Here is a 25,183-nt window from a genome sequence, read left to right on the forward strand (position 1 = left end):
GCTGTATATGAAGTGCAAACTTAATATGCTTGGGTTGTTAGTGGTAAAAACGCATGTTGCGCTTTTGAAGAATCCAGATTTATCGCAAGATTAAAATCCAGCCCTGGAGATAAGCATGGAAATTGCCTGTTTGTTTTATAAGTAACATTCAAAAGCTGAATCTTATCAAACCACATAAGCTATGTTAACTACACTTCCCAATTCCCCACCAAAGGTTAAAAGAGGTGCTTAGAATGACAACAAGCCAGAGTTGTAGAGCAATGCAAAAAGTTTTAAAGTCATCTGATACAACGTGTGAGCACTGAACAAATTGATTTTTTACAGCTTATTGATTTTATAAAAATATACACAAACATATTTCCAAATGAGTCTTCGCAGGAATTTCTGCAAACACAGATATTTGACCCTTAAGTTAATAAAATCTGTTACATAAGAATATAAACAGAATTTAACAGAATATAATCATAATATACACATCTGCTGGGCTCGAAGTTAATTAAACAACAAAAAAGGGAAAAATCCCATGTTGCATTGGAACGAGCCATTTCTGTAGATTAAATAAGAATCTATTATGAATAATTTTTGTATACATAAAATAAGGACTATTAATGCTTTTTTCTTCTGTAAAAGTAAAAACTTGCCTTGCCTTTTGATTATTATATTTCAGTTGCAATTCTTTATTACTGATTTTATTCTCAACAAAGCTTGAGTTTTTTTTTCCAATATTTATTAAGATAAATTTTTATAATAGTTTAACATTATACACAATTATCAAGGAACAATTATTATTATTATGATATAGGTCCATGACCACGACTACTTGTATACACTAATATGCATTGATCCCTACATTAAAGGAGGAACATCTCCAAATTTCACTGTCATGGACTACAAGCAACTAGTGCCAGGCATACACTGCGCGACTTCTTTATGATTTCTATGCCATTTTAAAATAGTACCAACTCACGCTGTACAGGAAGATCAAGAAGTAAAGCCAAAGCTCGCAAATCCTGTGCTCACACTATACGGACAGACTGCTTAGCAGAGGCTTGACTGTATGAAATCAACACATTACACCTGATTCTTCTTCTTTTTTGTTTATTAGTGGTTGTCAAACCAGCATATGAGGTATTTACGCCACCTAATGGGAAGGAGTGTGTAGCTTGGATGAAAAGGAAGAAAACACTTTTTGTTAAATCAGATTGGTATCTTGCAAATATTTGCACAGAATAAAATCAGATCGGTATCAAATTTATGCACAGAATATAATCAGATCAGGATCTCGCAAATATATGCACAGAATATCATACACTTTTAATTGTTTCTGTGTATTCTGGAATATATGCTTTGACGTTACACCATCGTACCGCCATGAACGTAGATCTGATTTAACTGTGTGATTCCCTCATGAAAGCTGACCGTAATTTCGAACATGTCACAAAATCATCCAACAACCAACGGTGCACGACAAAGCTAAAATATGGCCTGATTCAATGAAGAGACAAAATTAGGCTTAAAATGTATCCAAAAATGTCATAATGTATGCCCGGCTTAAAGGTCGGTTGGCTGTTGAGTAGTTGGTTTGGTCGCCTGGGATCGACATGGCCCACTTCAGAATGTACAATCGGCAATGGCAGTAAGCAAAAGAGAGCGCTCTGATTGGTTATTTAGCAACAAATCAGAGCATGAGGACAAAAATTAGGAACACAAAGTGGCCAGATGTAATTTCACTTCATTTCTCAGGTATCTGACCCAGTACTCGTTTTTGACTTAGGTGAGATCAGACAAAAGCTGATGGAGCTCATTACCACCAAACTTATTTCACCAAGTAGGATATGATCCTGGATTAACATCTATATTGATCCTGGATCAACATTCCAATCAGCCAATCAAAATTACGAGATACGTTTACAGTTTGTATTAAGTTTAGGCTTACAGGTAGGTTTATGTATATCTATTTTTCCCCTCTGATTTTGGGAATAGGTATGGACAGGGCCGGCGCGTCCATAGAGGCGAACTAGGCGGCCGCCTAGGGCGGCAGTATAGAGAGGGCGGCATCCGCGACACCTCCCTTACCACCCGCGTCCTCAGTTATGTCCGCGACACCTCCCTCACCACCCACGTCCTCAAATATATTTGCGCATAGACGACAGAATAGAGAGGGCGGCGTCAGCAACACATCCATCAGTACCCGCATGTCCTTAGTTATATCCGCGCATAGGGCGGCAGAATAGAGAGCGCAGTGTCCGCGACACCTCCCTCCCTCCCTCAGCACCCGTGCGTCTTCAATTATATCCTCGCATAGTGCGCTGGAAAAGAGGTCCGTGACACCTCACTTCATTTACATAACCGGTCACTTTCGTTTTTACATTGGGGTTGAGGGTGGCATGATCGTCCTCTGCCTAGAGCGGCAGTTCAGCTTGCTCCGGCCCTGAGTATCGATTACATTTTCTAACAGAAGTGATGTTCTAGGATTAACATAGATGTTAATCCAGAATCGCATCATACTTGGTAAAGTCATGACGTGCAGCCGTCAACACAGTTGGTTTTCATCAGCACTTATTCTTTGGCATCGACTTGGTGTGTCCCAGCCTTAAGAGCTGCAGTCACTGCTGTTACAGTGTGCCCAAAAACACAAACATTTGAGCACTCATGCCCACCCCATAGAAAGAGGACCACAAATGTGTCATATAGAAGTGGACATATACTTCTGTGGGTAGAAGGCGACTGATCCCGGGATTATCTGAGATGCCACTCCTGAAGGAGACGGTTTAGGAGCTTTAACAATATCAGTCACGCCAGCTTGAGCTAGTCTCACCCTAGAGACAAGTGTGGGTCATGAAACTCGAGAGGTCTGAAAAAAACAAATCTAAAATCAATATCATCCACAACGCAAAACTCTCTGCTCGCTCTCTCTCTCTGTCTGTGTACTTCTGCAGTGAGTGACACTTGCTTTTAATTGTTGCCTCCCTCGGCAATATACAATAGACAGTTTATTCAACCTTCAATCTAAAAGTAATCATCAATCACGTTTTAAAATATCAATAGCACATTACATCAAATCAGGCACTTTCAAAGACAATTACCATTACGCAGCCTTTTTTTCAGAGCTCAGGTCTAGTTGTGTCAAAATTCACAAATACATTATTGACATTTGCTTCAATATGCATCCCCCCGTAACGTGCTGTAGGCAATTGGCAGTGTCACCCTGAACGTAATGAAAACATAAGAGACTATAGCGTTTCCCCCCTGCAGTCCACCCATAAAATCACTAGACATTAGAAGAGACACTATTTGCAAAACCACTCTCAGCTGTGATATCGATCCATTCAATAGTGATCTAATAAGATTCTCGTGACCAAAGAGCAAGAGAATTGACTTGAAATAATAATCAGATCGCTATTATGATGAAATATTCCACCGCTTTTATATAGTAGCCATAAAGTATACAGCAATAGCACAATAATAAAAGGTGATGAGAAGACCGGGCTTCCTTCGTTTTTTTTTCGTTTTTTTTTTTTTTTGAGAATGATCTGGTAAAACCCAATCTTTTTCTCCGTCATTGAATTTCTGGCTGCTCTTATTGAAGAGCCGTAGCCATTGGGCTATTTGTTAGAAGTCTGCCGTAGCACAGAACCTCTGATCCTGCTATCACAGCTCAACTGATGAACTCAATTTAAACTAAGGCCTGGTGGGGCCACAGACTTCTCAGGCAAGCTTGTGCTGTCCAGAGATTGGGCTGTCATCTAAATTTAACTCCCTGAGAAAAAAATAATAATAAAAGACGGTGCTGCTTTCAGAAAAATCCGAATAGCTTCTGATGTTCAAGAATAGAGACCCCTGTCTGATCTACATGTTTCTTTTGATTTAGAAGAGTAGATCCCCAAAAGAATACACAAAATGCAAACATGATGGTACAAACCTGTTTGGTTGCCTTTTTCGCTCCATACTATTGTAAATGATGGTTCAAATGCAAAATAGATTTTTTTAACATGAGATTGTAAACAAAAAAAATTGCAAGAACAAATTGGGATGCAAAAACAAAAGTCATGTCAGACAGATTAAACTAATTAACAGTGTTTGGGGTAACGCATTACAAGTAACATGAGTTGAGTAATAATATTACTTTTCTGAGTAAGGAGTAAAGTAACGCATTACTTTTAAAAACTGAGTAATAATTTTTGAGTTACTTTTTAAAAAATGCAATGCAAATTACTTTTTAGTTTAGTTAATTCACTTTTTAAAAATTGCTGAATTAAAATGAATGTAGTCACGGTAAAATCCACACACAATGAGAGAATGCAGGAACAGACAGAAATGAAGACGGCAGATCCTAACATTTCTGCTGTGGAAATTTGTCATTGTCCTTACTTTGAACACATGGAAGAAAAGCAAAAGAGGATTATCTGAATGGACAATGCTTTTACTTTTTTAATAAGACAAAAAGCACAAAAGTAGCAGACTTTCATTAATCTGTATTTGATGTGTATAGCTCAGGGGTCAGGAATTTCTTCGAAGATAACATTATCCTACATAATTTTTGTTTATGTGTTTTTTTTAAAGGTAAATAAATGTTATACAGAGTGTTGTCAATTGCAGAGCTCCTCTATTTATATGCAAGATCTAAAAGAGATCTTGGTCAGAAAAAGCAACATAAAAGTAACTCAAAAGTAATTTTTATTTACAATAAAAACTACCCAATTAATGCAACTAGTTGCTTTTTGTGGGAGTAACTCAATATTGTAATGAATTACACTCTGCTAATTAAAAAAACTGTTAGCAGATAGCAAGCAATAGCATAGGTTAGCATTACAATGCTAAATAAAACCTTTTTCAACTTATGTGACTTGTAATGTTGGTGCAAGCAGAATTCATAAAGAAATGATACTTCATTGGCTCTTGCACAGTGACTTAGTATTTTCAACAACAACACAGCATGAAGCACACTAACAACCTAAGTATTGGCTCCACTCTTTAAAAAAGTGATAATCCCACAAAACATCAACTACCAACAACCCTTTTAAAACGGCAGTATAACAAAAACTGTACAGAATAAACAAGTCTCTCCATTTTGTCATGTGCTAAAAGCATATGAAACAGCACTTCATTTTAACAGTAATTCTCTCTATGGAATACATGATGGGAACTGGAAACCCCCAGTCTACTTTCAACAAGCCTATGATAATAATGAAAAAAAGATTAATCCCACACTGATTAACTTATGTTTTACAACTTGTAAATGGATAATACACACAATGCAGTTAAGTGCCTAAAACTTCATAAAATCTAGTTTAAAAAGAAAGAAATGGTAATGGTATATGTGTAAAAGAGAGAGATCGGTCTTTTTCTCCTAATAGTATTTACATTTTTCTGCATTCTATTAATAAAATCCATGTTGTTTTGTCTAAATTTAAAAATTAGCGTTGTATATTCATTCATTCATTCATTGATTTTCTTTTCGGCTTGGTCCTTTTATTAGTCAGGGGTTGCCACAGTGGTATGAACCGCCAACTTATCCAGCATATGTTTTACGCAGCGAATTTCCTTCCAAATGCAACCCATCACTAGGAAACACCCATACACACTCATTCACACACATACACTACGGACAATTTAGCCCGCCCAATTCACCTATAGCTCATGTCTTTGGACTGTGGGGGAAACCGGAGCACCCGGAGGAAACCCACACCAACACGGAGAGAACGTGCAAACTCCACACAGAAATGCAAACTGACCCAGCCGAGGCTCGAAACAGCAACCTTCTTGCTGTAAGGCAACAGCGGTACCCAATGCACCACCATGCCACCCTAAATTGCATATTGTATAAATAAATTCTTTCAAATACAAGCTTTAGTAAATAAGAAAGGATATATTTTTTGCTGCACATAATATTGCGATAACCTAATCGGCCTATGTGTAAACTTAATTTAATAATCGCTATACATCATTTTATGTTTATTCAGATGGATGTGCATCCCCACTGACAATAAATTGTTAGTGAAATTTAAAGTCTGTAAAACTGTGGTTCTTTCATTTTTCAGTCTGTTTTTTTACTTCACTTTTATTGTATTTTCCGTAATCTTAGGGTCCAACATGGCTAAATACAGCTGATTCGAATGTTATCAGTCGATTGAATGGGCGTTATAAGTGGTTGTCAGCTGATAGATATGGGCCAGTAGGGGCCTTCTGCGCCTTCTAGTTATAATCCATCCTCATGGATAATCAGCTATAGATCACATAAGGCTGCAGGCAGAAGGTAACGAAAATTCTTTAATTAATTGTATTTTATTAAAGTCTACCCCTACCCCAACCCTAAACCCAACCGTCACAATAATGTAAAAACAGATCTGGAGTCTTCTCTATTAGTATAGCTGATTAATAACCATGTGGATGGATGATAACAGCCTTCTAAGTCTACTAGTAGGCACAGAAGGCCCCTACTGGCCCATATCTATTAGCTGATAACCACTGATAACACCTATTTAATTGAGTGATAACATTCGAATTGGGTGCTAAATCTTTCTAGAATATAATTTCAGAATTTGTGAACAATGAGATGATAATATATACAGAAATATAAATCAACGTAAAAGCCAATAAGAGCATATACTGAGAGTACTGTTGAGTGCCCTTAGTTAGAATACGTCTAAAACATCATTGATTAAGACAAGCATACAGAGCATAAAATACAAGCGCATGCATGTGTTTGTACATGCACAAAACCCACAAGCAAATAACAGACAGCTGTTAGAAAAGTCATGCAGAATTACCAAAGACATACAGTGAATTAATGTGGATAACAACCGTTTCGCAGTCTCGTTTCCTTCATTTACATATGACTGATATTCCACTCACAAACTCTCTGGTGAATTAGCTTATCTAATCTAAGAGACAGAATCACCGCATGAAATAATAAAACATCTTTGAAGCTGCCGCATCAATAAATCAATGACTCAAAATAAACTATCAATTTGCCTTAACAGATGTCAACTGGGAACAGGTGATTACCTGGCACAATGCCCGATGCGAAGTCACAATTACCACCTGACGGAAAAGTGCTTCCACATTGCAAGAAGCCAGACCTTGCTATTATCTTGAAAGAATCATGGATTGACGTATAACAGCAAAAGCCCTCTAAACCGGTATAATGCTTACTAAATCATATGCTACATTTTCAGTGGCAATCGGTAATACTAAAGCAAGAGAGTTGTGAGAAGAACTAGGAAAATGATTCTTGGCGCGCCTGACTGTGAGTGACTGAACATCTCTTGAGGGCATAATAAAGAGAACCGCATCTTAAACCTTTTAGACCTGGTGGTCTATAAATGTGCATGTGATCTTGTGGATGAAAGGATGTATGTTTAATAGCAAATCAAATAGCAATGTAGATGTTCAGGGATTTTTTTTTATAAAGCAAAATGGCAGCAGACATAATAATTTATTTTTTGACAACCTCATACCATTTATAAATGGTAATGCTTAACAATAAGGTTGTATCATTCATTTATTTTCCTTTGGCTTAGTCTCCTATTTATCAGGGGTCACCACAGCGGAATGAACCGCCAACTATTCCAGCATGTTTTAAACAGTGAATGCCCTTCTAGCACTCACGTCACCGCCCACTAATGCTAAGCAGCCTTTATTACTCTGTCTCCTCTCCACCAATCAGTTGGTGTGTGGTGTGCGGTCTGGCACAATATGGATGCCATTGCGTTATCCAGGTGGATGCTGCACACTGGTGGTCGATGAGGAGATTCCCCTCACAAAATGTGTGTAAAGCGCTTTGAGTGTCCAGAAAAGCACTTTATAAATGTAAGGAATTGTTATTATTATTATTTCTACTTCACTGGTGTCAATGTTTATAATTGGGTATTTACCTAATAGGACATTTAATAGTATATTTAATAGAATATTGAACTTTTTAACATCAAATTATAGAATCAAATTACCCTTATGAACGATAAAATGTTTATGGCTATTTACATTATTATGCTGTTATATAATCATATATAATAATATGGCATAAAATGATCTAAACATTACAATAAAATCGCTTATCACAACAATTTCTATGACCATATACCACATAACAAAAAATTTGTATCTATTTTAAATGGTCTATATTGTGTCCTAAAGGTAGATTCACTTTCTTTTTTCTTAGTCCCTTTATTAATCTGGGGTCACCACAGGGGAATGAACCGTCAACTTATCCAGCATATGTTTTATGCAGTGGATGCCCACCTATACCACATGTTTTTGGACTTATGGTACATAATGGTAGGGCTGGGCAATAAATCGAAAAAGTAATTGAAATTGACATTCAGCACCTATAATTAATAACATTTTTCCAGATAAACTTTTTCAATTATTTTCCTACTGTGTGTGGTGTCACGTGTTAAGGCTGTTATACTTATTATGTTATGGTTTATACTTATTATTATGATATTATACTTCTGCCAAGGGCATGTGTGTGTATACTCCGGCACAGTCTTTGCATACCTGCGCACCTCTCAAAAAAATGTACTTACACATCATGACGCATAGCGCAAGCTTTGTGATTGGTGGGTTTGGTAGCGGTGATGCCGCTGGGCGATGCAAAGAGCCTCGTTTTAGGTAACATGTGTTTTAATTTCAGTTGTTCAGCATTGATGTTCAATAAATAACCATAGCTAGAAGATAGTGTGTTTACTTCAATTATTTTAAAATCAAGTAATGCACTCGTCATTCAAAAATCTCTCACCTGTAATATTCGAGCATATTTACTGAACAAAACTTGTCAGTAAACTATGAGGACAAATAAATAAATAAAATAATCGTTCATTAATCGTAATCAAGTTAAAATGTTCAATAAATTGATATTTTGATTTTAGGCCAAATCGCCCAGCCCTACATAGTGCCTAAATAAGTACAAAGATCTACCTTTTGAAGGGGTAAAACATAAGTAAAACATTTGTACCTTCATTTCTGAGAGTGTGTCTCCAGTTTGAGACAAAGCTTTGTGGTTATATATTGTGTACTGAGAATTTCTGCCTTGATTTTAATTCCAGATTACATCATTATTTTCCATCCTTTGCTCTTTGAAAAATCAATGCTTGATTAATTGCAAAAAAAACTGATCTTTGCTGCACAAAAAGACGACAGCGTCTAAATTAAGGAGCACAAACAACATCATTTCAGCATCTCTCCTCCACCTGATTATCTTCATGTCCAGTTTGTGTTGTATTAAAAGACAAACAACAATGTGAGCTCATATAAGACACATAATGAGTTAAAAGGAATGTGAATCTGCAAAATGTATGGACGAAACTGCCTGGATTCACTGCCTTTGAATGCTGTTGGCATAAAACAACCCTAAAATACACTGAGACACTTTCTATTTTTCATTATTTGCCCTGAATCTTCAGACTAGACATAGTACGCAGCAGTGTTCAGCTGTGTCTGCCCATAGTGCTGTTTGTCAGGCTGACTATAGCCGCTGTGACAAATCACCAGCAGGCAGCCTTGTTAAAACACTGATGTGGTTTAATGGGTGATGTCCGAGACTTGGGTCCATCTGATGAGCTCTCAGCAGACATTAGTGACCAGCCGCATCCACTAGAGCGATCGCAATTCTGGCTGAAGTTTGCCTGTGATACATTTCTTTCTATTTCTAAACTAAACCTAGACTATCCAGCCTTCCTAGTTCTATGCTGACTAAATCATTATAAACATCTCATCGGAAAAAAAAAGTTGCCGCCATCCAGATACAGTATGATTCTGGCCTGGATCCACGAAGCCCAAAACTGTGACTTAATTCAGCTAGCAAAGTGCCTGCAACAAACTGAAGAGAAAAACGAGCCTTCTTATGTATTTTCAGCCTCAGCCAAGCTCACCCATCCATGAAAATCCCATCTCAGGGAAAGAGGAGGTGAGGACCCTGCGAGCACACACACGCACAAACACACACACATTCACTCGCACACAGCAGACAGTAAAGGACACGCTGCCAGATCCTCACTAAAGCCCTTTATCCTTATCATAACTACTCCCACAATTACTCACATGAGTGGTTTACCTGTTTCCGCCAAGCCATGCTGCATTTTTTTACTGTCCTAGTGATACGAAAACCTCTAGGCACCACCATTAACTGGGCCGCTACAGACAGGGATGCACAGCGGTTACATCATGAGCATGAGAGTGTGAGAGTTGATACCTAAAGCGCAAACAGATATGCGTGCTCTAATGTTAGTGCAGTCAAGAAAATAATAATAGCTTGATACATATGAATACTGAAATATTTAATATAATGTAATAATACTGTGCAATATGATGATACATATCGTATGGATAAAATAGAACGTCTATCATTTCATATTATGCTCTATTGTCATTTCTTTTTGTCACAAAATACATTGTTTACGGTAATACTTTTTCATAATTTATGTCAGCGCAATATTACATGGCATTACAGAGATACAGAGAGAAATGTGAATAACAACATTGCGAGAAAGTTGCGATCTTTAAAGTACAATGTGGACATTTTGTATTTTTTAAAATGTTGGACTGATCTCGATTTGTTTGTGAAAAGTGGTTTAATTTTTATTATTATATTTTCTATATTTATAAATGTTTAATCGCTTATTTGTCATGAAGTCCAATATAAAGTGAGAAATACGATCAAATATGGAATGAGTACATACTATATAAATGTATACACTCACTGGCCACTTTATTAGGTACACCTTACATGTAAAGGGTTGGACTCCCTATTGCCTTTAGAACTGCCTTAATCCTTCAAGGGATAAATTCAGCAAGGTATTGGAAATATACCTCAGAAATTTTAATTCATAATACTGCCGCTTACAGGATATTTTCTTTTTTTCGGACCATTCTATAATGGTTGTGTGTGAAAATGCCCGTAGATCAGCAGTTTCTGAAGTACGCAGAATAGCCTATCTGGCAGCAACCATGCCACATTCAAAGTCACTTAAATTACCTTTCTTCCCCATTCCGATGCTTGTTTTGAACTGCAGCAGGTCGTCTTGACCATGTCTACATGACTAAATGGATTGAGTTGCCGCCATGTGATCGTCTGATTAGGGGAGTGTATAGTATAATACTAAAAAGTGTATAATGACTTTAGATGTGATCAGAATATTGTATATAAACTATTAACTGATATAATTTAAAGAAATAGTACTATATCATGATATATATATACGTATCATTATAAGCATCTGAAATGACTTATATCATGATCTGACAATTTAATCATATCACACAGACCTAAAAACTTTTATTGATACTAGGTATGGGACAATATCCGTTTTTAAGGTATACCACGGTAAAGGTTTTAAAACCATAAAAAAAGGTATATGTAAGATTTTTTATTCACATTTTTTTGTTTGTTTGTTTGTTTGTTTGTTTGTTTGTTTGTTTGTTTGTTTGTTTGTTTTTTGGACAACAGTATCTCTTACAGAACATATATCCAAAGATGTCATTTAAAATTGTAAAAGAAATCTGAAGACAGCAGAAGTCAATGATTAATTTAAATTATTTAGCTTAACATATTTACTGCTTCAAAATATTTGAAATGTTTCTTAAAATAAAATATATTGTGTTCAAAGGGGAACAAGTTTTTTTTTTTTTTTTACCCAGACATTTAAAAAGAATATATTTTAGATCAGTACTGAATCACAAGATTGTCAAATCGTGAATCCGTGATATTTATGTTCGAGGTCAGAAACTTATACGGGCCCAAGCCTTATTGATACATCAGTATCAGCTGCACTTTGTCTACAGCAGCAAATTCACTCTATCCTGTCACTGTTTAACTATATTCATCTCATTTGGTTAAAGTGTTTAACGTGTTATGTACCCACCACTGTCTTTAATCTATCCCACCACAGTTTCACTTTCAGTTTCATTTATCTGGTGTTTTAGCAGCTGACTGCAGCTCAGTTTAGAGCTGATGCTCCAATTATTCATGAACATTTTTAGATCTAGTCAATTAAAAACACCCAAGCAGAAGCCACAAAAAAATAGCAGCCTATTGTCTTAAGTAACCTTTTATTTTCATATTAATTTACAGTTATTTTTATCAAAATTGCTTGCTTTTTTAGCTTTAGAATATACAGAAATAGGTCGCTGGTTCGAGTGGGTCCCAACTGACCCAGCTGGGATTTCTGTGTGAAGTTTGCATGTTCTCTCCATGTTCATGTGGGTTTCCTCCGGGTGCTCCAGTTTCCTCCATAGTCCAAAGATATGTGGTATAGGTGACCTGAATAAACTAAGTTGTCCATAGTGTATGTGTCTGAATGAGCGTGTATGGATGTTTCCCTGTACTGGGTTGCAGCTGGAAGAGCATCCACTCTGTTAAACTTATATGCTGAATAAGTTGGAGGTTCATTCAGCTGATTAATAAAGGGACTAAGCCAAAAAGCAAATGAATGAATGAATGAATATACCGAAATATCCATCTCACACATTTTAAATGGTATGCTCTTAATAGTAATGCCTTTTCCCAGATTGTACAGAAAATAGCATCAAATATGATGGTATTATATGACAGTTTTTCCAGAAAACATGATAACATTTCTCGCATACACACACACACACACACACGCCACATTAAATAAAATCTTCAAGAATGCAAACAAGCGCTTCTGTCATTTACGTTCCATCTCTAGGTATGTTCATTAAAAATCTTTGAGCTTTGAAATGGCAAGGACTTACTCAATAGCGTAATGAGCAGACGGCATAACAAGAAGATGAGGCTGATTTAACTCCACTTACAAATTTACACGAGAAAAAAAAAACCAAGGAACTTAATTACACAGATCAACTAAGTCTTCAGAGGTGCGAGAAAAGAAGACATACTGCCTATTAAACATGAAAACAGTGCCACTTCTACAGCAATCAAAGCTCCACAACGCATCTAGCCATATTAATGTGCGCATGATCCAAACACAACAAATGTGCGATGCTTAAAGTCCAGCATAAAATATGCATGTTCTATTCTCCGAGCGTCTAGTAGCGTTGACAAATGATTTCAACAAATGCAACAGTTCAGTCTCGCTGAGCCATTGGGCCTCCTAGATGGATGTTTTTCAAAGGTCGACACTGGTGTTTGAAGCAAGAGGTGTGCCAGGTCTTACCCACCCACTGTCACTTTCAGTTACTAACAACACGTCTGATATCGACAACATAACCCCGTCAAAGCATTGACTCGTCAATCATCACAGAAAGCCCCAACAGGAAGTCCCACGGGAGCAGAGGGCGACAAATGAAATCAAGAGGCAAATAAATGAATCGATGGATGAATAATAGATTAGGCAGCAAGTGGCCCCTTCGAGCAATGCCACGGAATGCAATATTAATAAGCAGCTCTTACTGTTCGTCTCTGTGTCATCACTGACACTCTTAGGAGGAGCATGGGCCGAATAACACACAGCTGATCTGTACATTCGATCCGGATTACGGATTTTCTTCAGTCCTTCAGGAAGCAAAGAGAGAGTGGAGAAGAAGAAGAAAAAAAAAAGAATTCTGGGAAAAGTACACAGTCCCGGATTTACAACTTTGTTTCAGTCTTTATTTCCCCCATGCACATAGCAGGAACTTATACGAATGTTTACCAGGGTCAGCAGTGTCATGTCTGCCGAACCCCAGTCTCCCTCCCATCAGCAAGCCCATGCATCCCAAATGTGTCCATCTCCATGCTGAGGAACACCTCTCCCAAACAATATGCACCGTTCGGCCTCAGAGTTCAGCGTGCCTATTTGCTTCTCCCCCTTTTTTTATCGAGAACATTCAGGGGTGCATTTAAAGGGATTACTTTGGCCTAAGGTGCTGCCTTGTGGGGAGAAAATGCAGTTTCATTTGCAGGCAAGGGTATGGACGAGGAATGTAAAAGCAAACCAGTTCCCTTGTACTTGAGACCGCATGCACATTTTCATTAACTGTAACAGAGTATCATAGACGGCTCCAGCTCTTAATGACTAGTTTCACCACCAAGGAAGAAGCTAAACCATTGTATATAATGTATATGATGCTAACTGATTTATCTTCAAAAGCACCTGAAATGTTATGTCTGTCTGTCTGTTTCTTTTCTTTTTTCCCCCTTTGCTACTCAGTCTCACTGATAAATCTGTAGGCGCTGAAATAAACAGTCAAGAAATGGCCCCTAACAGGTAGCAATGAGGGCGGCAATCACATTCATTGTGGTCCCAGGGCTGTTTGGTGAGGCTCAATTTTAGTAAGCTACACCAATCGATGAAGTTAATGTGTGTTTCTGTGTGAGGCAGGTAGGGAAGGATCGAGACAAGCCGAAAGGATCTTTCACAGGTCCCCAAGAAGAAGTGGCATCTCCATCTAGGCCTGCCATTCACTAATTTAATTAGAAAAGCAAAATCTCAAAGCATACTCTGAAAAGAACTGCGATATAAGGTTAGTATAGGTGTCTAAATGGTAATTTTATTGCCCAATATGTCATAAATCTCTCTTTGGAAAATATCTGTCCTGCCTGCTTCTTGTGCTAATAATCAGTTGTTGTAATATAACAGCTTTTGTGGTATTTGCAGGGGGAAAAACCATCAAATTAAATAGATATGAGAAGAAATATGGACATATTTTTTGTTTAACCTTCTGGTACTGTTCGCATTGGGGTCAAAATAGATTTGTTTGCTTGTTATTTGTATATTTAATTACAGTATAATATATGTCCAGATCCGATCACGCAGTTTCAGACTCGATTGGAATCAGACGTTACCTCCCAATCAGGACTCGAATATATATATATATATATATATATATATATATATATATATATATATATATATATATATATATATATATATATATATTCAGATTTTTTTAACACATCTATATTTATGTGGTGGCACAGAGCTAGACCTCTTTTTTGACTTTACACAGAAACAGCTACGCATGAGGCATGACATCACTTTGTTGCAGAGATGCTATTGGTTAAATGCCGGCAAAATAGAACACTGAAGCAACTTTAAGCGGAAAACGCGAGTATGTCTGCGGTCTGGAGGTATTATAAAGTTGATGACGACAACATTGTCATAGTAAACTGTGAAATATGTAAATGCCTGCCAGGTGTTTTAAGTTGAGGTGCTATTTGATTTATATTAGCTTCGTTTTATATTTACTGTTGCACTAAAGTCCAAAAGTGAAGAATTTATGTTATGTATTACTTGATTGTTCAAGCTACCTCACAGAAGTGCTCTGTTTTTTAACAGAGTTGTTAAATGTTAAAATAAGGAGACATCCTAGATCTGTTTCTTCACTCTTCTTTAGTCTTTTTTATGTATTATAGAAGTATCTAATCGAGTTTCCATATCGGTAGATACTCAAAATCAAATGACAAGGGCAAAAAAAAATTTGATCGGGACATAATATGATATTAAGTCCGTTCATTCATTTTCTTTTCAACTTAGTCCCTCTATTAATCTGCGTTCGCCACAGCGGAATGGACCGCCAACTTATCCAACATATGTTTTACGCAGCAGATGCCCTCTCAGCCGCAACCCATCTCTAGGTAGTCCATAATAGGCATGGGACACAGTTTGCAAAAGTCAAGCTTTTAAATTTTCTGCAAAATTGTACCTAAGGTATGTGTACGTTTTATTAATTTATTTTTTGTAGGACAACAGTACCTCCAGCAAAAAAAAGATATCTGTTTTAAAAGATGCCATTTAAAATTGTATTTTTAAAAAATATGTGTTTTTAAAAAAAATGAAGACAGCAGAAGTTGATAATTAATTTAGTTTGACGTGTTTGTTGTTCCAAAATATTTTAAATGTTTCTCACAATAAAATATATTGTGTTCAAGAGGGGAAAAAAATTTTCTAAAAAGAAAATATTTTAGAGCAGTAATCACAATACCACAAAAAACGTGGAACCGTGATGTTTTTGTCCAAGGTTATCATACCGTCAGAATCTTTTACTGGCCCATGCTTATCAATAATAAAGTGTTTTTGTATTTAACATTCAGCTTTCTTACGATATGACAGAATGAAAATATATTAAGTGAAAAAATGTGGTAAAAAGTGAAACTTCTTTTAAAATGTGTTATGAAATATAAATTTCACAAAACATGTTTTACTCTAACACTATAAAAAAAATCAATACTTAAACTTGAGGCTGATACCTCAAAAGAAAAAAACTTTTTGTTTGTGCCAAATATTTTCACAAGATTAACTTAATATTCATATTATTTTTAAATGCAATCATTTCTGACAACAAACAACACAAGTGTGATGATTTTTCAGGTGCATTTAGCCTTTTTTTATTACATGGCAAGTGCCTAAGTCTTTGCTGAATTTGATGCATTTTCATTCATTCATTCATCCATCTTCCTTCAGCTAAGTCGCTTATTAATCAGGGCGGTTCATTCCGCTGTGGCAAGTCAACTATTCCGGCACATGTTTTACGCAGCGGATGCCCTTCCAGCCACAACCCAGTACTGGGAAACATCCATACCCTCTCATATTCAAACATGCACTCATACACTACGGCCAATTTTGTTTACTCAATTCACTTACAGTGCATGTCTTAGGACTGTGAAGGGAAACCAGAGCACCTGGAGGTATCCTATGCAAAGTGGGGGAGAACATGCAAACTTCACACAGAAATGCAACTGGCCCAGCCCGGACTTGAACCAGCGATCTTCTTGCTGTGAGGCGACAGTGACTGAGCCACCATGCTGCCATTTCACTGAATGTAAAAATAAAAAGGTTTACAAAAAATAGCATAACAGTACCAGAGGATTAATATGCCAATTAAGCTAATTGCCATCATCTTGTCCTCAATATCAGATTTTAGCTCAACGAGGGTGAGTAAATGATTTTCTGCTTTAACAGTGTACTGTCCCTTTAACGGTACAGTTCCCTAGCTAGCACATCCCAACACACAGCCGCCACCTTCCATAGGTACAGTCCCAGTTCCTGGCAATCTAAAAAGTGAGCTGGGTCATACCAGGAGACAGAAGAACTCTATGGGGTGCGTGAGACATTAACCATGTTTTCACAGCAGCCTCCAGCTAAGAACAGCCTGTCCTTATGTGCAAAAAACCCTGCCAAATAATAAGGCCCTCGAGAACCATGCTCTATGCAAACATTTTAAATGCTTCAAGGACAAAAGTTTAAAACACAGGCAACGATCAGCACTAAAATGAATGGCATGCAAAATGCCTCCCCTATACGTCCCGAATGTGTGTAGGCCTAGAAATTAAATATAACCCACTGTCAGCTATACAGGACTCTGTTTTTAGTTGTAGCTATACGGTACAGCGCTTTCTATATTAATGTGGAGGTGTGGAACGCTAGCTCCTCCCCCATACGTTGACCTGTCAAGCATGACAAAAATAACCGAGCCCGTTCTGCAATGGGAGTCACAAGTCGGGGTTTCTAAAAAGCTCTTGGCTACTGAGAAGCATTGGCAGGAAGCAGCAGAGTCTGAGGCACGTTTCAAGGCTTGTTGTGTTTGTTTGCATCTGAAATGCACACACAGACATGCAGAGATTGACAAACACATGCACACACTCACAATCACACACACACAGAGAGAGAGAGAGGCAGCTAGTTTAGGTAGTTAGCCTCAGTGCTGTTTTTAAAACACTCGTATATATCTATATTTATGGTAATGCTTGTATTCTTAGCTGACACAGTGTGAAAAATATAACAGGGAACATTTTGGAAGCTCAATATCACCCCCTTGTGGAGTACTGTATGTTTAGAATGCTGGAATTATCTGGAGATGTTGTAATGCCAATTATGTTTTAATTGATTACATCTAAAACCTAAATATGCATAATTTACAATACAAATGCAAGGTTTTATAACCAAAGTTATTTTTCACTTTCTACTAGGCTATTCAGCATCAAAAATAGGAAACCCTATCATGTGCAATCACGATATAAAATGCTGTGTATAAAGATTATTTACAGGTGAGTTTGTTAATTATCCAAAACATGACAGAATTGTTATTCTGTTATCTTTATCCACTACTATATTTTCAAGATTACAACAACAAAAAGTTTATTTTAACTCAATGTCGCCACCTTGTGGTTGAAAAACCACCCTTTTCTTTTGATGTGACTGAAGGTGAATTACAAACCAAAAATCCTCGCAGCTAATGACGACTTATCAAAACCTACGTGTTTATATGCTTTATGTACAGGGAAAGCTGTTACATGAAAGTGTTGTCAGCTTGACAGCTGTTCAATGTGTATTTCTTGTCAAGTACATGTGATGACACTAAAAATGATACTGTTGCTACTTCTGACAATAATAATTAGGGATTTTGACCATTTCTTCAGCAGCGACACACTGTAAACATGCGTTATCTGCAACTGTGCAAGAGTCTCTTCGTGAAAGCAACTCTAGTTACTATATTCATTCCAGAGACATTTCTGAAAAGTATTCAAAACACTGCAAATGAGAAATGGTAATGTATTATGCAATGCCACGTCTTCTTCCGTTCTGGCAATAAAAAATAAACAATCATTTTAAAGTTATTGCCGCCACATTCCTTTGGTTCTGTAAAGGTCTGGAAATATCAGACCCCGGTTGAGAGATTTAAACCACTGTTTATGTGTATCTGACGTAAAGGGGACACACTGGCGTGGAAGAATGTGTCCTTGAAGCAAATTTCGAAGTGAAATTGCTTTGACCACACATGACAAAACCGCTAAATGCAAGGTCAGTTAGTGTCTATGGGCGCGTGAAAGTGACTGAAGGAAAAAATATACTATTAAAGAAGCTTACCAATGAAATTTGTACGACTTCTGGCGGTGAGGAGAGCTTTTGGTCAAACTACGGTCTCCAGAACTCTATACACTCCAACTCAGAAACAATTTACGCAACCGAGGGAGCTTGATAAATCGAGACAAGAAGTTAGAAAACGACAGTCGTCGCGGCTCACAAGTTTTGCTTTGAGCGCGACCGTCAGGCTGAAGGAAATGGAGCACGAGGCAGATGTTTGAATTTTCAAAGGTGCTCGCGCTTTTGCTCCGGCTTGTTTTTAAATATGTGTGATGCACACTGCTGGCTAGCTACCGATGCTGGCTAGGGTGATGTGATGTGATGTCTCCGTGCTGGAATAACGAGTGTGCGAGGATAAACACAGAGGCTTTACAATCCCGAAAGCTCCTCGGATCTCAACTGGCGGCTCTTCCCTGCCTGCCTTCAATTTTTTCCCCTCGCACACTCTTGCCGTACAAGTAAAAAATATCCCCGATGTTTCTGACTTACCTTCCGGCTTGTTTTCGGCAGCCATTTCCCCTCCGCGCGCCACATCCTCCTCCTCCTCTTCACGAGCGTTGGGTACCACGCGCGTTCACGCCGAGGACAGCAGCACGAGAAGGGACTGGCGAGGCAGAGGCAAGTCCAACCAGAGCGCACTCACCATTGGCTGTCGGACTATGACTGACCATGTTGTGCTAAAATGGCTTGCGAGAGCAAAGCAAACATCCTCCCCTTCGAAGTGTCTCGGAGAGCCATTGGGTAAAGCGGGATGTGTAGATACACCTTAAGAAGAATCCAACCAATCTGAAGTGAGGGCTCGTGAGACGTTCTCGTGCAAATGAAAAGACGATGGGAATGTTTAAGGTTGGTAAATTCTGGTCAAGAAAAAGAAACAATTTTGTATCTTTTTTCATAGTGTTTACTCTAGAATATTTTGGAAAGATTTGGAAGTGTTTATTAAACAAAAAATGGATTATAAGACAGAAATTTGTTTGATGTACTGTTTTATTCTGATGAGAACTTAATTGCAAAGCACAACAGATTTTTTTTATTTCTTTATGTTATTAGGACAATACTACATATAAGAAAAAGTGGGCTCAATTTAAAGCTAACTTTTCACATTTTGTAAATGACTTCAAATTATATGTAAATCTTTTAGAACATTCACAAAACAAAAAGCACTAAAAACATGTGAAAACGTTTAATTCAACTATATACGATTTTTATATTTTCTCTTTTAGAAAACTATTTAAATATGTAGCACCTCGTGTTTTTGTGGCATTGAATTAATAAAAAAAAAGTTCAAAATCAAATCAAAGAAACATATTTTCTGAAAGCTTGGTGAGCATGTTGGTGATGACCTTTTATACTCTTCAGATCTCATAATCAGTTATTTTTTCTCTTATTATAGGCTATTTCAATTAAATTTTTAATTCACCTTTATTTGTATAGTGCTTTTACAATGTAGATTGTGACAGTGCAGCTTCAAATAAAAGATTATGGTAAATTGTAAATTGAATGTGTCAGTTCAGTTTTCAGAGTTTAAGTTCAGTTCAGTTTAGCTCAGTTCAGTGAGGTTTATTAATCACTACTGAGAGTCCGAACACTGAAGAGCAAATCCATTGGCGTGTAGCTCTACTGATTCCGAACCATGCTAGCCAGTGGCAACAGCGGCGAGGGAAAAAAACTTCACCAATTGGAGAAAGTGAAGAAAAAAAAAACTCAAGAGAAACCAGACTCAGTTGGACACGACCATTTCAATTTCTACGCTGGCCAAATCTCTTGTGCAGAGCTGCAGTCTATTTGTATAAAAGCATTGCTTTGCCACAAATGCTCTGCATATTTCCACTAAAACTGATGACTTTTTACCAGCAATCTTGCTCTGGAGAAGCTGACATACACTTTAAAGGGAAATTACAAGATTTTTATGAAATAAGGACCCCCTTTCAACACTTTCTAAAACAGGTGGACCATGCAACATTTTTTTAATGTTTGAGCTTTCAAACCCTTGTTGGTGTCTTATTGTATTGTTCAGATCTTACATTTCAGCAACATTTAACATATTTGTTTAACCAGCACAGACTGGCTAAATTTAATTAAGGCTATAATTTAATTATTTTAAATTATGTATTATTTACCTAATTAATTTTAATATTATTAACCATTTGTTTTATTATTATTATTATTATTATTATCTGTATATTTTAATGTATTTTGTTCTTTTGTTTAAAAAAAAAATATATATATATATATATATATATATATATATATATATATATATATATATATATATATATATATATATATATATATATATATATATATATACATTACTGCTTGAAAAAACGAGATGCATCTCTTAAAAACTCATAAAAATTAAGACGGGATGCCCAACAGTCCTCTTCTTGTAGATACCTTAATTCCTTCAAAGTTAAACCTTCATCAAACACAAGCTTAGCTAACTAAATTAGATCTTTAGTACCATTTGCTAATTGCAGATGAGTTAAAGCACTGTTAGATGAACTCTGCATGTAGGTAGATGTCCAGGGACGGGACTATAGCCAACTCTGGGACAAGATGAAGCTGAAGCAACTTTGGGCTTCGTGCGCTGAAGTCCTGCGCCATGGTGCTGAACGGACAGCTCCAGGCGGCAGCAGCGCTCTACACTCACAGTGCGCTTTCACCAAGTGTCAAATCTCCAGACCACTAAAAAGTCTGAATTCTGAAAAGTATTCCGTTCAGATAAGCTTGCCAGAAAAATGGTCTCTCTCCTATTCCAAAAGCATAATGCTGAGGTCTAGGTCCCATTTGAATTCCCTAGAAAACCTCACGGTAAGGAATATGGAAGTCGCGTTATACCCGAGCTGATTAATTATTCGTTAGATTAAGCATTCTGTAATTGCATCGAGCGTATAGATAATGGCTTAAATGTCTCTCTGCCCGCAGCGGATACCCGCCATGAAATGTTATCATTAAAGCGTCATCTTTATTGCTTGCAGTTGTTAGATATGAATGCTTTCCAAATCCTTATCTCATTTTATGAGAGAAAAATCTTGGATTGTTGAATAAAACATTCTAAATGACCCGTGGAGAAAACATTCGAGCCAGTCTATCAGTAGGCCTGCTAATGGAAATAAACATGACATTGGGAAATAGCATAGTTTTTTTTTTAACAACAACACGTTTGTATTGTAGACTGAATCACGATTAATGCATATGCATTGCAAAGGTTTAATTTAGGATTAGAAAGTGCTCGGAAGGCTAATAATAATACTTGAAGCTCTTGAAAAATGTATGTCTACAGCAGTTAAGGCACTTGAATTCTCTAAGGAAATGAAAAGGATACTTCCAGCACAATTTCCAGAGCATCTGCCGTCTATTCCTGCCAGAGATCACATAAAGGATCACACATGACATCACACAGAGGTCTTCAAAGAACTACTTCGCCATCCTTACGTTAACACACTCTTTCATTACAAGTCATTAATTCCATGCTCCATTTTATAAGAGTTACACGTGGATTAGATATATTCTTCTTTGATTAAAAGTATAAAGTATTCAGTGATTCCACATATATGTGATGACACTGATTTGCTTCTCCCTACTAATGGAGCTGAGTTTGAAAGTTGGATCTGAGGTCAGTTACAAACAATTCACTAACTACTTGTTAATTATAGCCAAGAGGGGGCGCAGTTTGACTTTTAAACTAAATAAATGTAATTAAACGTAAATGGAAAGCTCACCCAAAAATGAAAACGTACACACTAAACACTCAGCCTCAAGTAGTTCCATTTGTGAGTAACTTTCTTCTACTGAACACATATGATGATATTCTGAAGACATCTGAAAACCGGTAACCATTGACATCCATTGGAAAAAAACTACTATGTAGGTCAATGGTTACCAGTTTCTAGTTCAGTATCTACAAAAGAAAGAAACTCAAACTGGTTTGAAACGAGCGCAGAGTGGGTAAACGATGAAATATGTTTTCAATGTTGCATCAACTATTAATTTAATGACTTCTTACTCTGCAGTAGGATTTAAATCAACAAGGAGGCGAGGTGAACACAGTAAGGATGCTTGCTGGCCTCTGCTAGACGTCTGTTAGTAACATGTAATGTGTGAAGGAATTTGTTTTAAATGAAATTGGCCTTTTTTTTCTAAATTGTAGGCTACATGCTGTTTTGTTATTCCTTCCAGTTCTGTGTGTGTGGAGGTTGTAATGTAGATAATGGAATGACAAGCTTGGTTTATATTGCAGTTGCATCACATTGTGGTTTGTTACATAGGTTTTATCACTTGCATGCATGTTCAAAACCTAGGACTTTTGGCTTGACTTTTCTGCAGAGGGAAAAGACACAATCTATTATTTATACATATTACATCCCATCAGCTGTCCTTCCAGGATTTTGCAGGGACATTTATATATATATATATATATATATATATATATATATATATATATATATATATATATATATATATATATATATATATATATATATATATATATATATATATATATATATATATATCTGTAGCCTAAAATGACTGATTTCTGATGGATTTTCTCAAAACATATGGCATTATTTGCTTCAAGTTTTGTGTTTGCTGTGAAAATACACATGAATCTTGTAAACTAAACAGTGCTTAAATGAGCACACCTTGTTTTGAAGAATATGCTTGTCCATTTCTCAATGAATATGGCCAATCATTTTTGGTGGATTTACACTTTCATTAAACACTCATATTCATAAAAATAAGAGTTTGGTGACCTAAAATCTTTAGGTATAGAAAGATTATACGTTTAAATTCATATTTAAACGTATACGATTCTCATGTACAACGCAGAAAAAAGTAAATAGACTGATAGAAAATGCGGGGTATTTGGAGAGTACAAATCCTTTATTTTTTTAAATTAAAGATACTTAAGTTCAATGATTCGGTTAAATTTAAAACAGCTAGGAATAAATTACTTCCAAAGTGCATACAAAATTTTTTGAAAAAAGACAAGGGGTATAATCTTAGAGTAGAACAACATTTTAAGATGTTGAAAACAAGGACACATTTAAAAAAGTTTGTATAAATCTAAGTGGTGTGAAATAATGGAACAGTCTAGAACAGATTCTCAAACAATGTCGAGATATTAATCAATTGAAAAAGTTGTATAAATATATATTATTAAAGGAACATAATGATTAATAGAGGTGACTGAAAAAGAATGGTATTATGAAATTTCAATTAATGGCTGTTTGCAGTACTATGTATTTTTGGGTCTGTTATAAAATGTAAATGAACAAATGGAATCAAACATGTCAAAGACGCCAAAAGGATCAAATATGTCTCATGCAAAGCTCATATGTTTCATGTAAAAATAATAGATAAGTAAAAAAAAAATAAGTTTAAGTAACAGATGGATGATGTGTGTGGTAATGGGGTGGGAAAATAATAAGCTTGTGCTTATTCCCGCTGCATTTTCCACAATGGGGAAATGTTTTTTTTTTTTTTTTTTTTTTTCATGTATGATACATCTATTCAAAAAATAAATAAATAAAATAAAATTTGTTAAACAAAATTTGATATTTATTCTGTTTCTCTTGATTTTTCTTATTTATTAAAATTTTATTTAATATTTTTCTCCAACATATTAATTTGAGTGTACAAAATTTTGGACTGACACCCGATAAGTTAGAGACTAAGTTGAAGGAAATGAATGAATGAATGAATGAATGAATGAATGAATGAATGAATGAATGGTTTTTGGAATGACTGTGATCATCTGTGATCAAGTTTTGGCTTTGTTTCTGACTAATCTTATGTATATGCACAGATATATTATTGTAAAGCATCCTATAGAAAATCACAATGTAAAAGAGAGATCTGTGAGGGTGTACTGATTTATGCTGAGCACATTATATATTTCTGATTTCAAGAACCACTGGACTCACAAAATACTGGAGAGACTACAACAGTTTACAAAAACATGCTCAAGAAAAACATCAGAAGGTAGGCTATTCAAGGAAAGCAAATGAAATCATTCACCATAATAACGAGAGGGGTCTGGATGCAGACTTGGTGCAGTTGCCAGGTGAGCTGCATGCAATGCTTTTTAATGCGCACACCTAACCCCATCCTTAAACTTACCCTTCACAATGATGTCAGTCACTAGCTCCGGGGTCCCCAAAGTCTGTCCTGGGGGGCTGGTATCCAGCAGATTTTAGCTCTAACTTGCATCAACACACCTGCATGGATGTTTCTAAAGGCTAGTAAAATCTTGATTACCTAGCCCAGGTGTATCTGATTGGGGTTGGAACTAATCTCTGCAGGACACCGGCACCTCAGGACTGAGTTTGGGCACCCCTGCACTAGCTCCATTGAGTGCATTGTGTCTGACATTGCAAGTCTGAGATATGCAGTCTCAGCTTGTAAATCCAAGT

At 36.6% G+C, this 25,183-nt stretch overlaps 1 protein-coding gene across 41 annotated transcripts in view; it reads right to left on the reverse strand.

Moving 5' to 3' along the window:
* The window catches only part of camta1a (calmodulin binding transcription activator 1a), a 641,759-nt gene extending 622,449 nt beyond the window's left edge, over positions 1–19,310 (reverse strand). For 17 of the 41 annotated variants that reach the window (XM_087307401.1, XM_087307400.1, XM_087307395.1 and 14 more), the window contains exon 1: positions 19,254–19,310. Coding sequence is in view for 19 of the 41 variants with exons in the window: in XM_087307395.1 (XP_087163521.1) it covers positions 19,254–19,278 (25 nt within the window). In the remaining 22 variants the exon portion in view is untranslated. Of the gene's footprint in view, positions 1–967; positions 1,097–13,372; positions 13,475–19,253 lie in introns of those variants that run through there. The other 24 variants (XR_015523743.1, XM_087307394.1, XM_087307379.1 and 21 more) reach the window with 2 other exon arrangements.
* Between the last annotated feature and the right edge of the window lie 5,873 nt (positions 19,311–25,183).

Source organism: Danio rerio, chromosome 23 (assembly GCF_052040795.2).
Source record: "Danio rerio strain M-AB ecotype USA chromosome 23, GRCz13ab, whole genome shotgun sequence".
Lineage (NCBI taxonomy): Eukaryota > Metazoa > Chordata > Actinopteri > Cypriniformes > Danionidae > Danio > Danio rerio.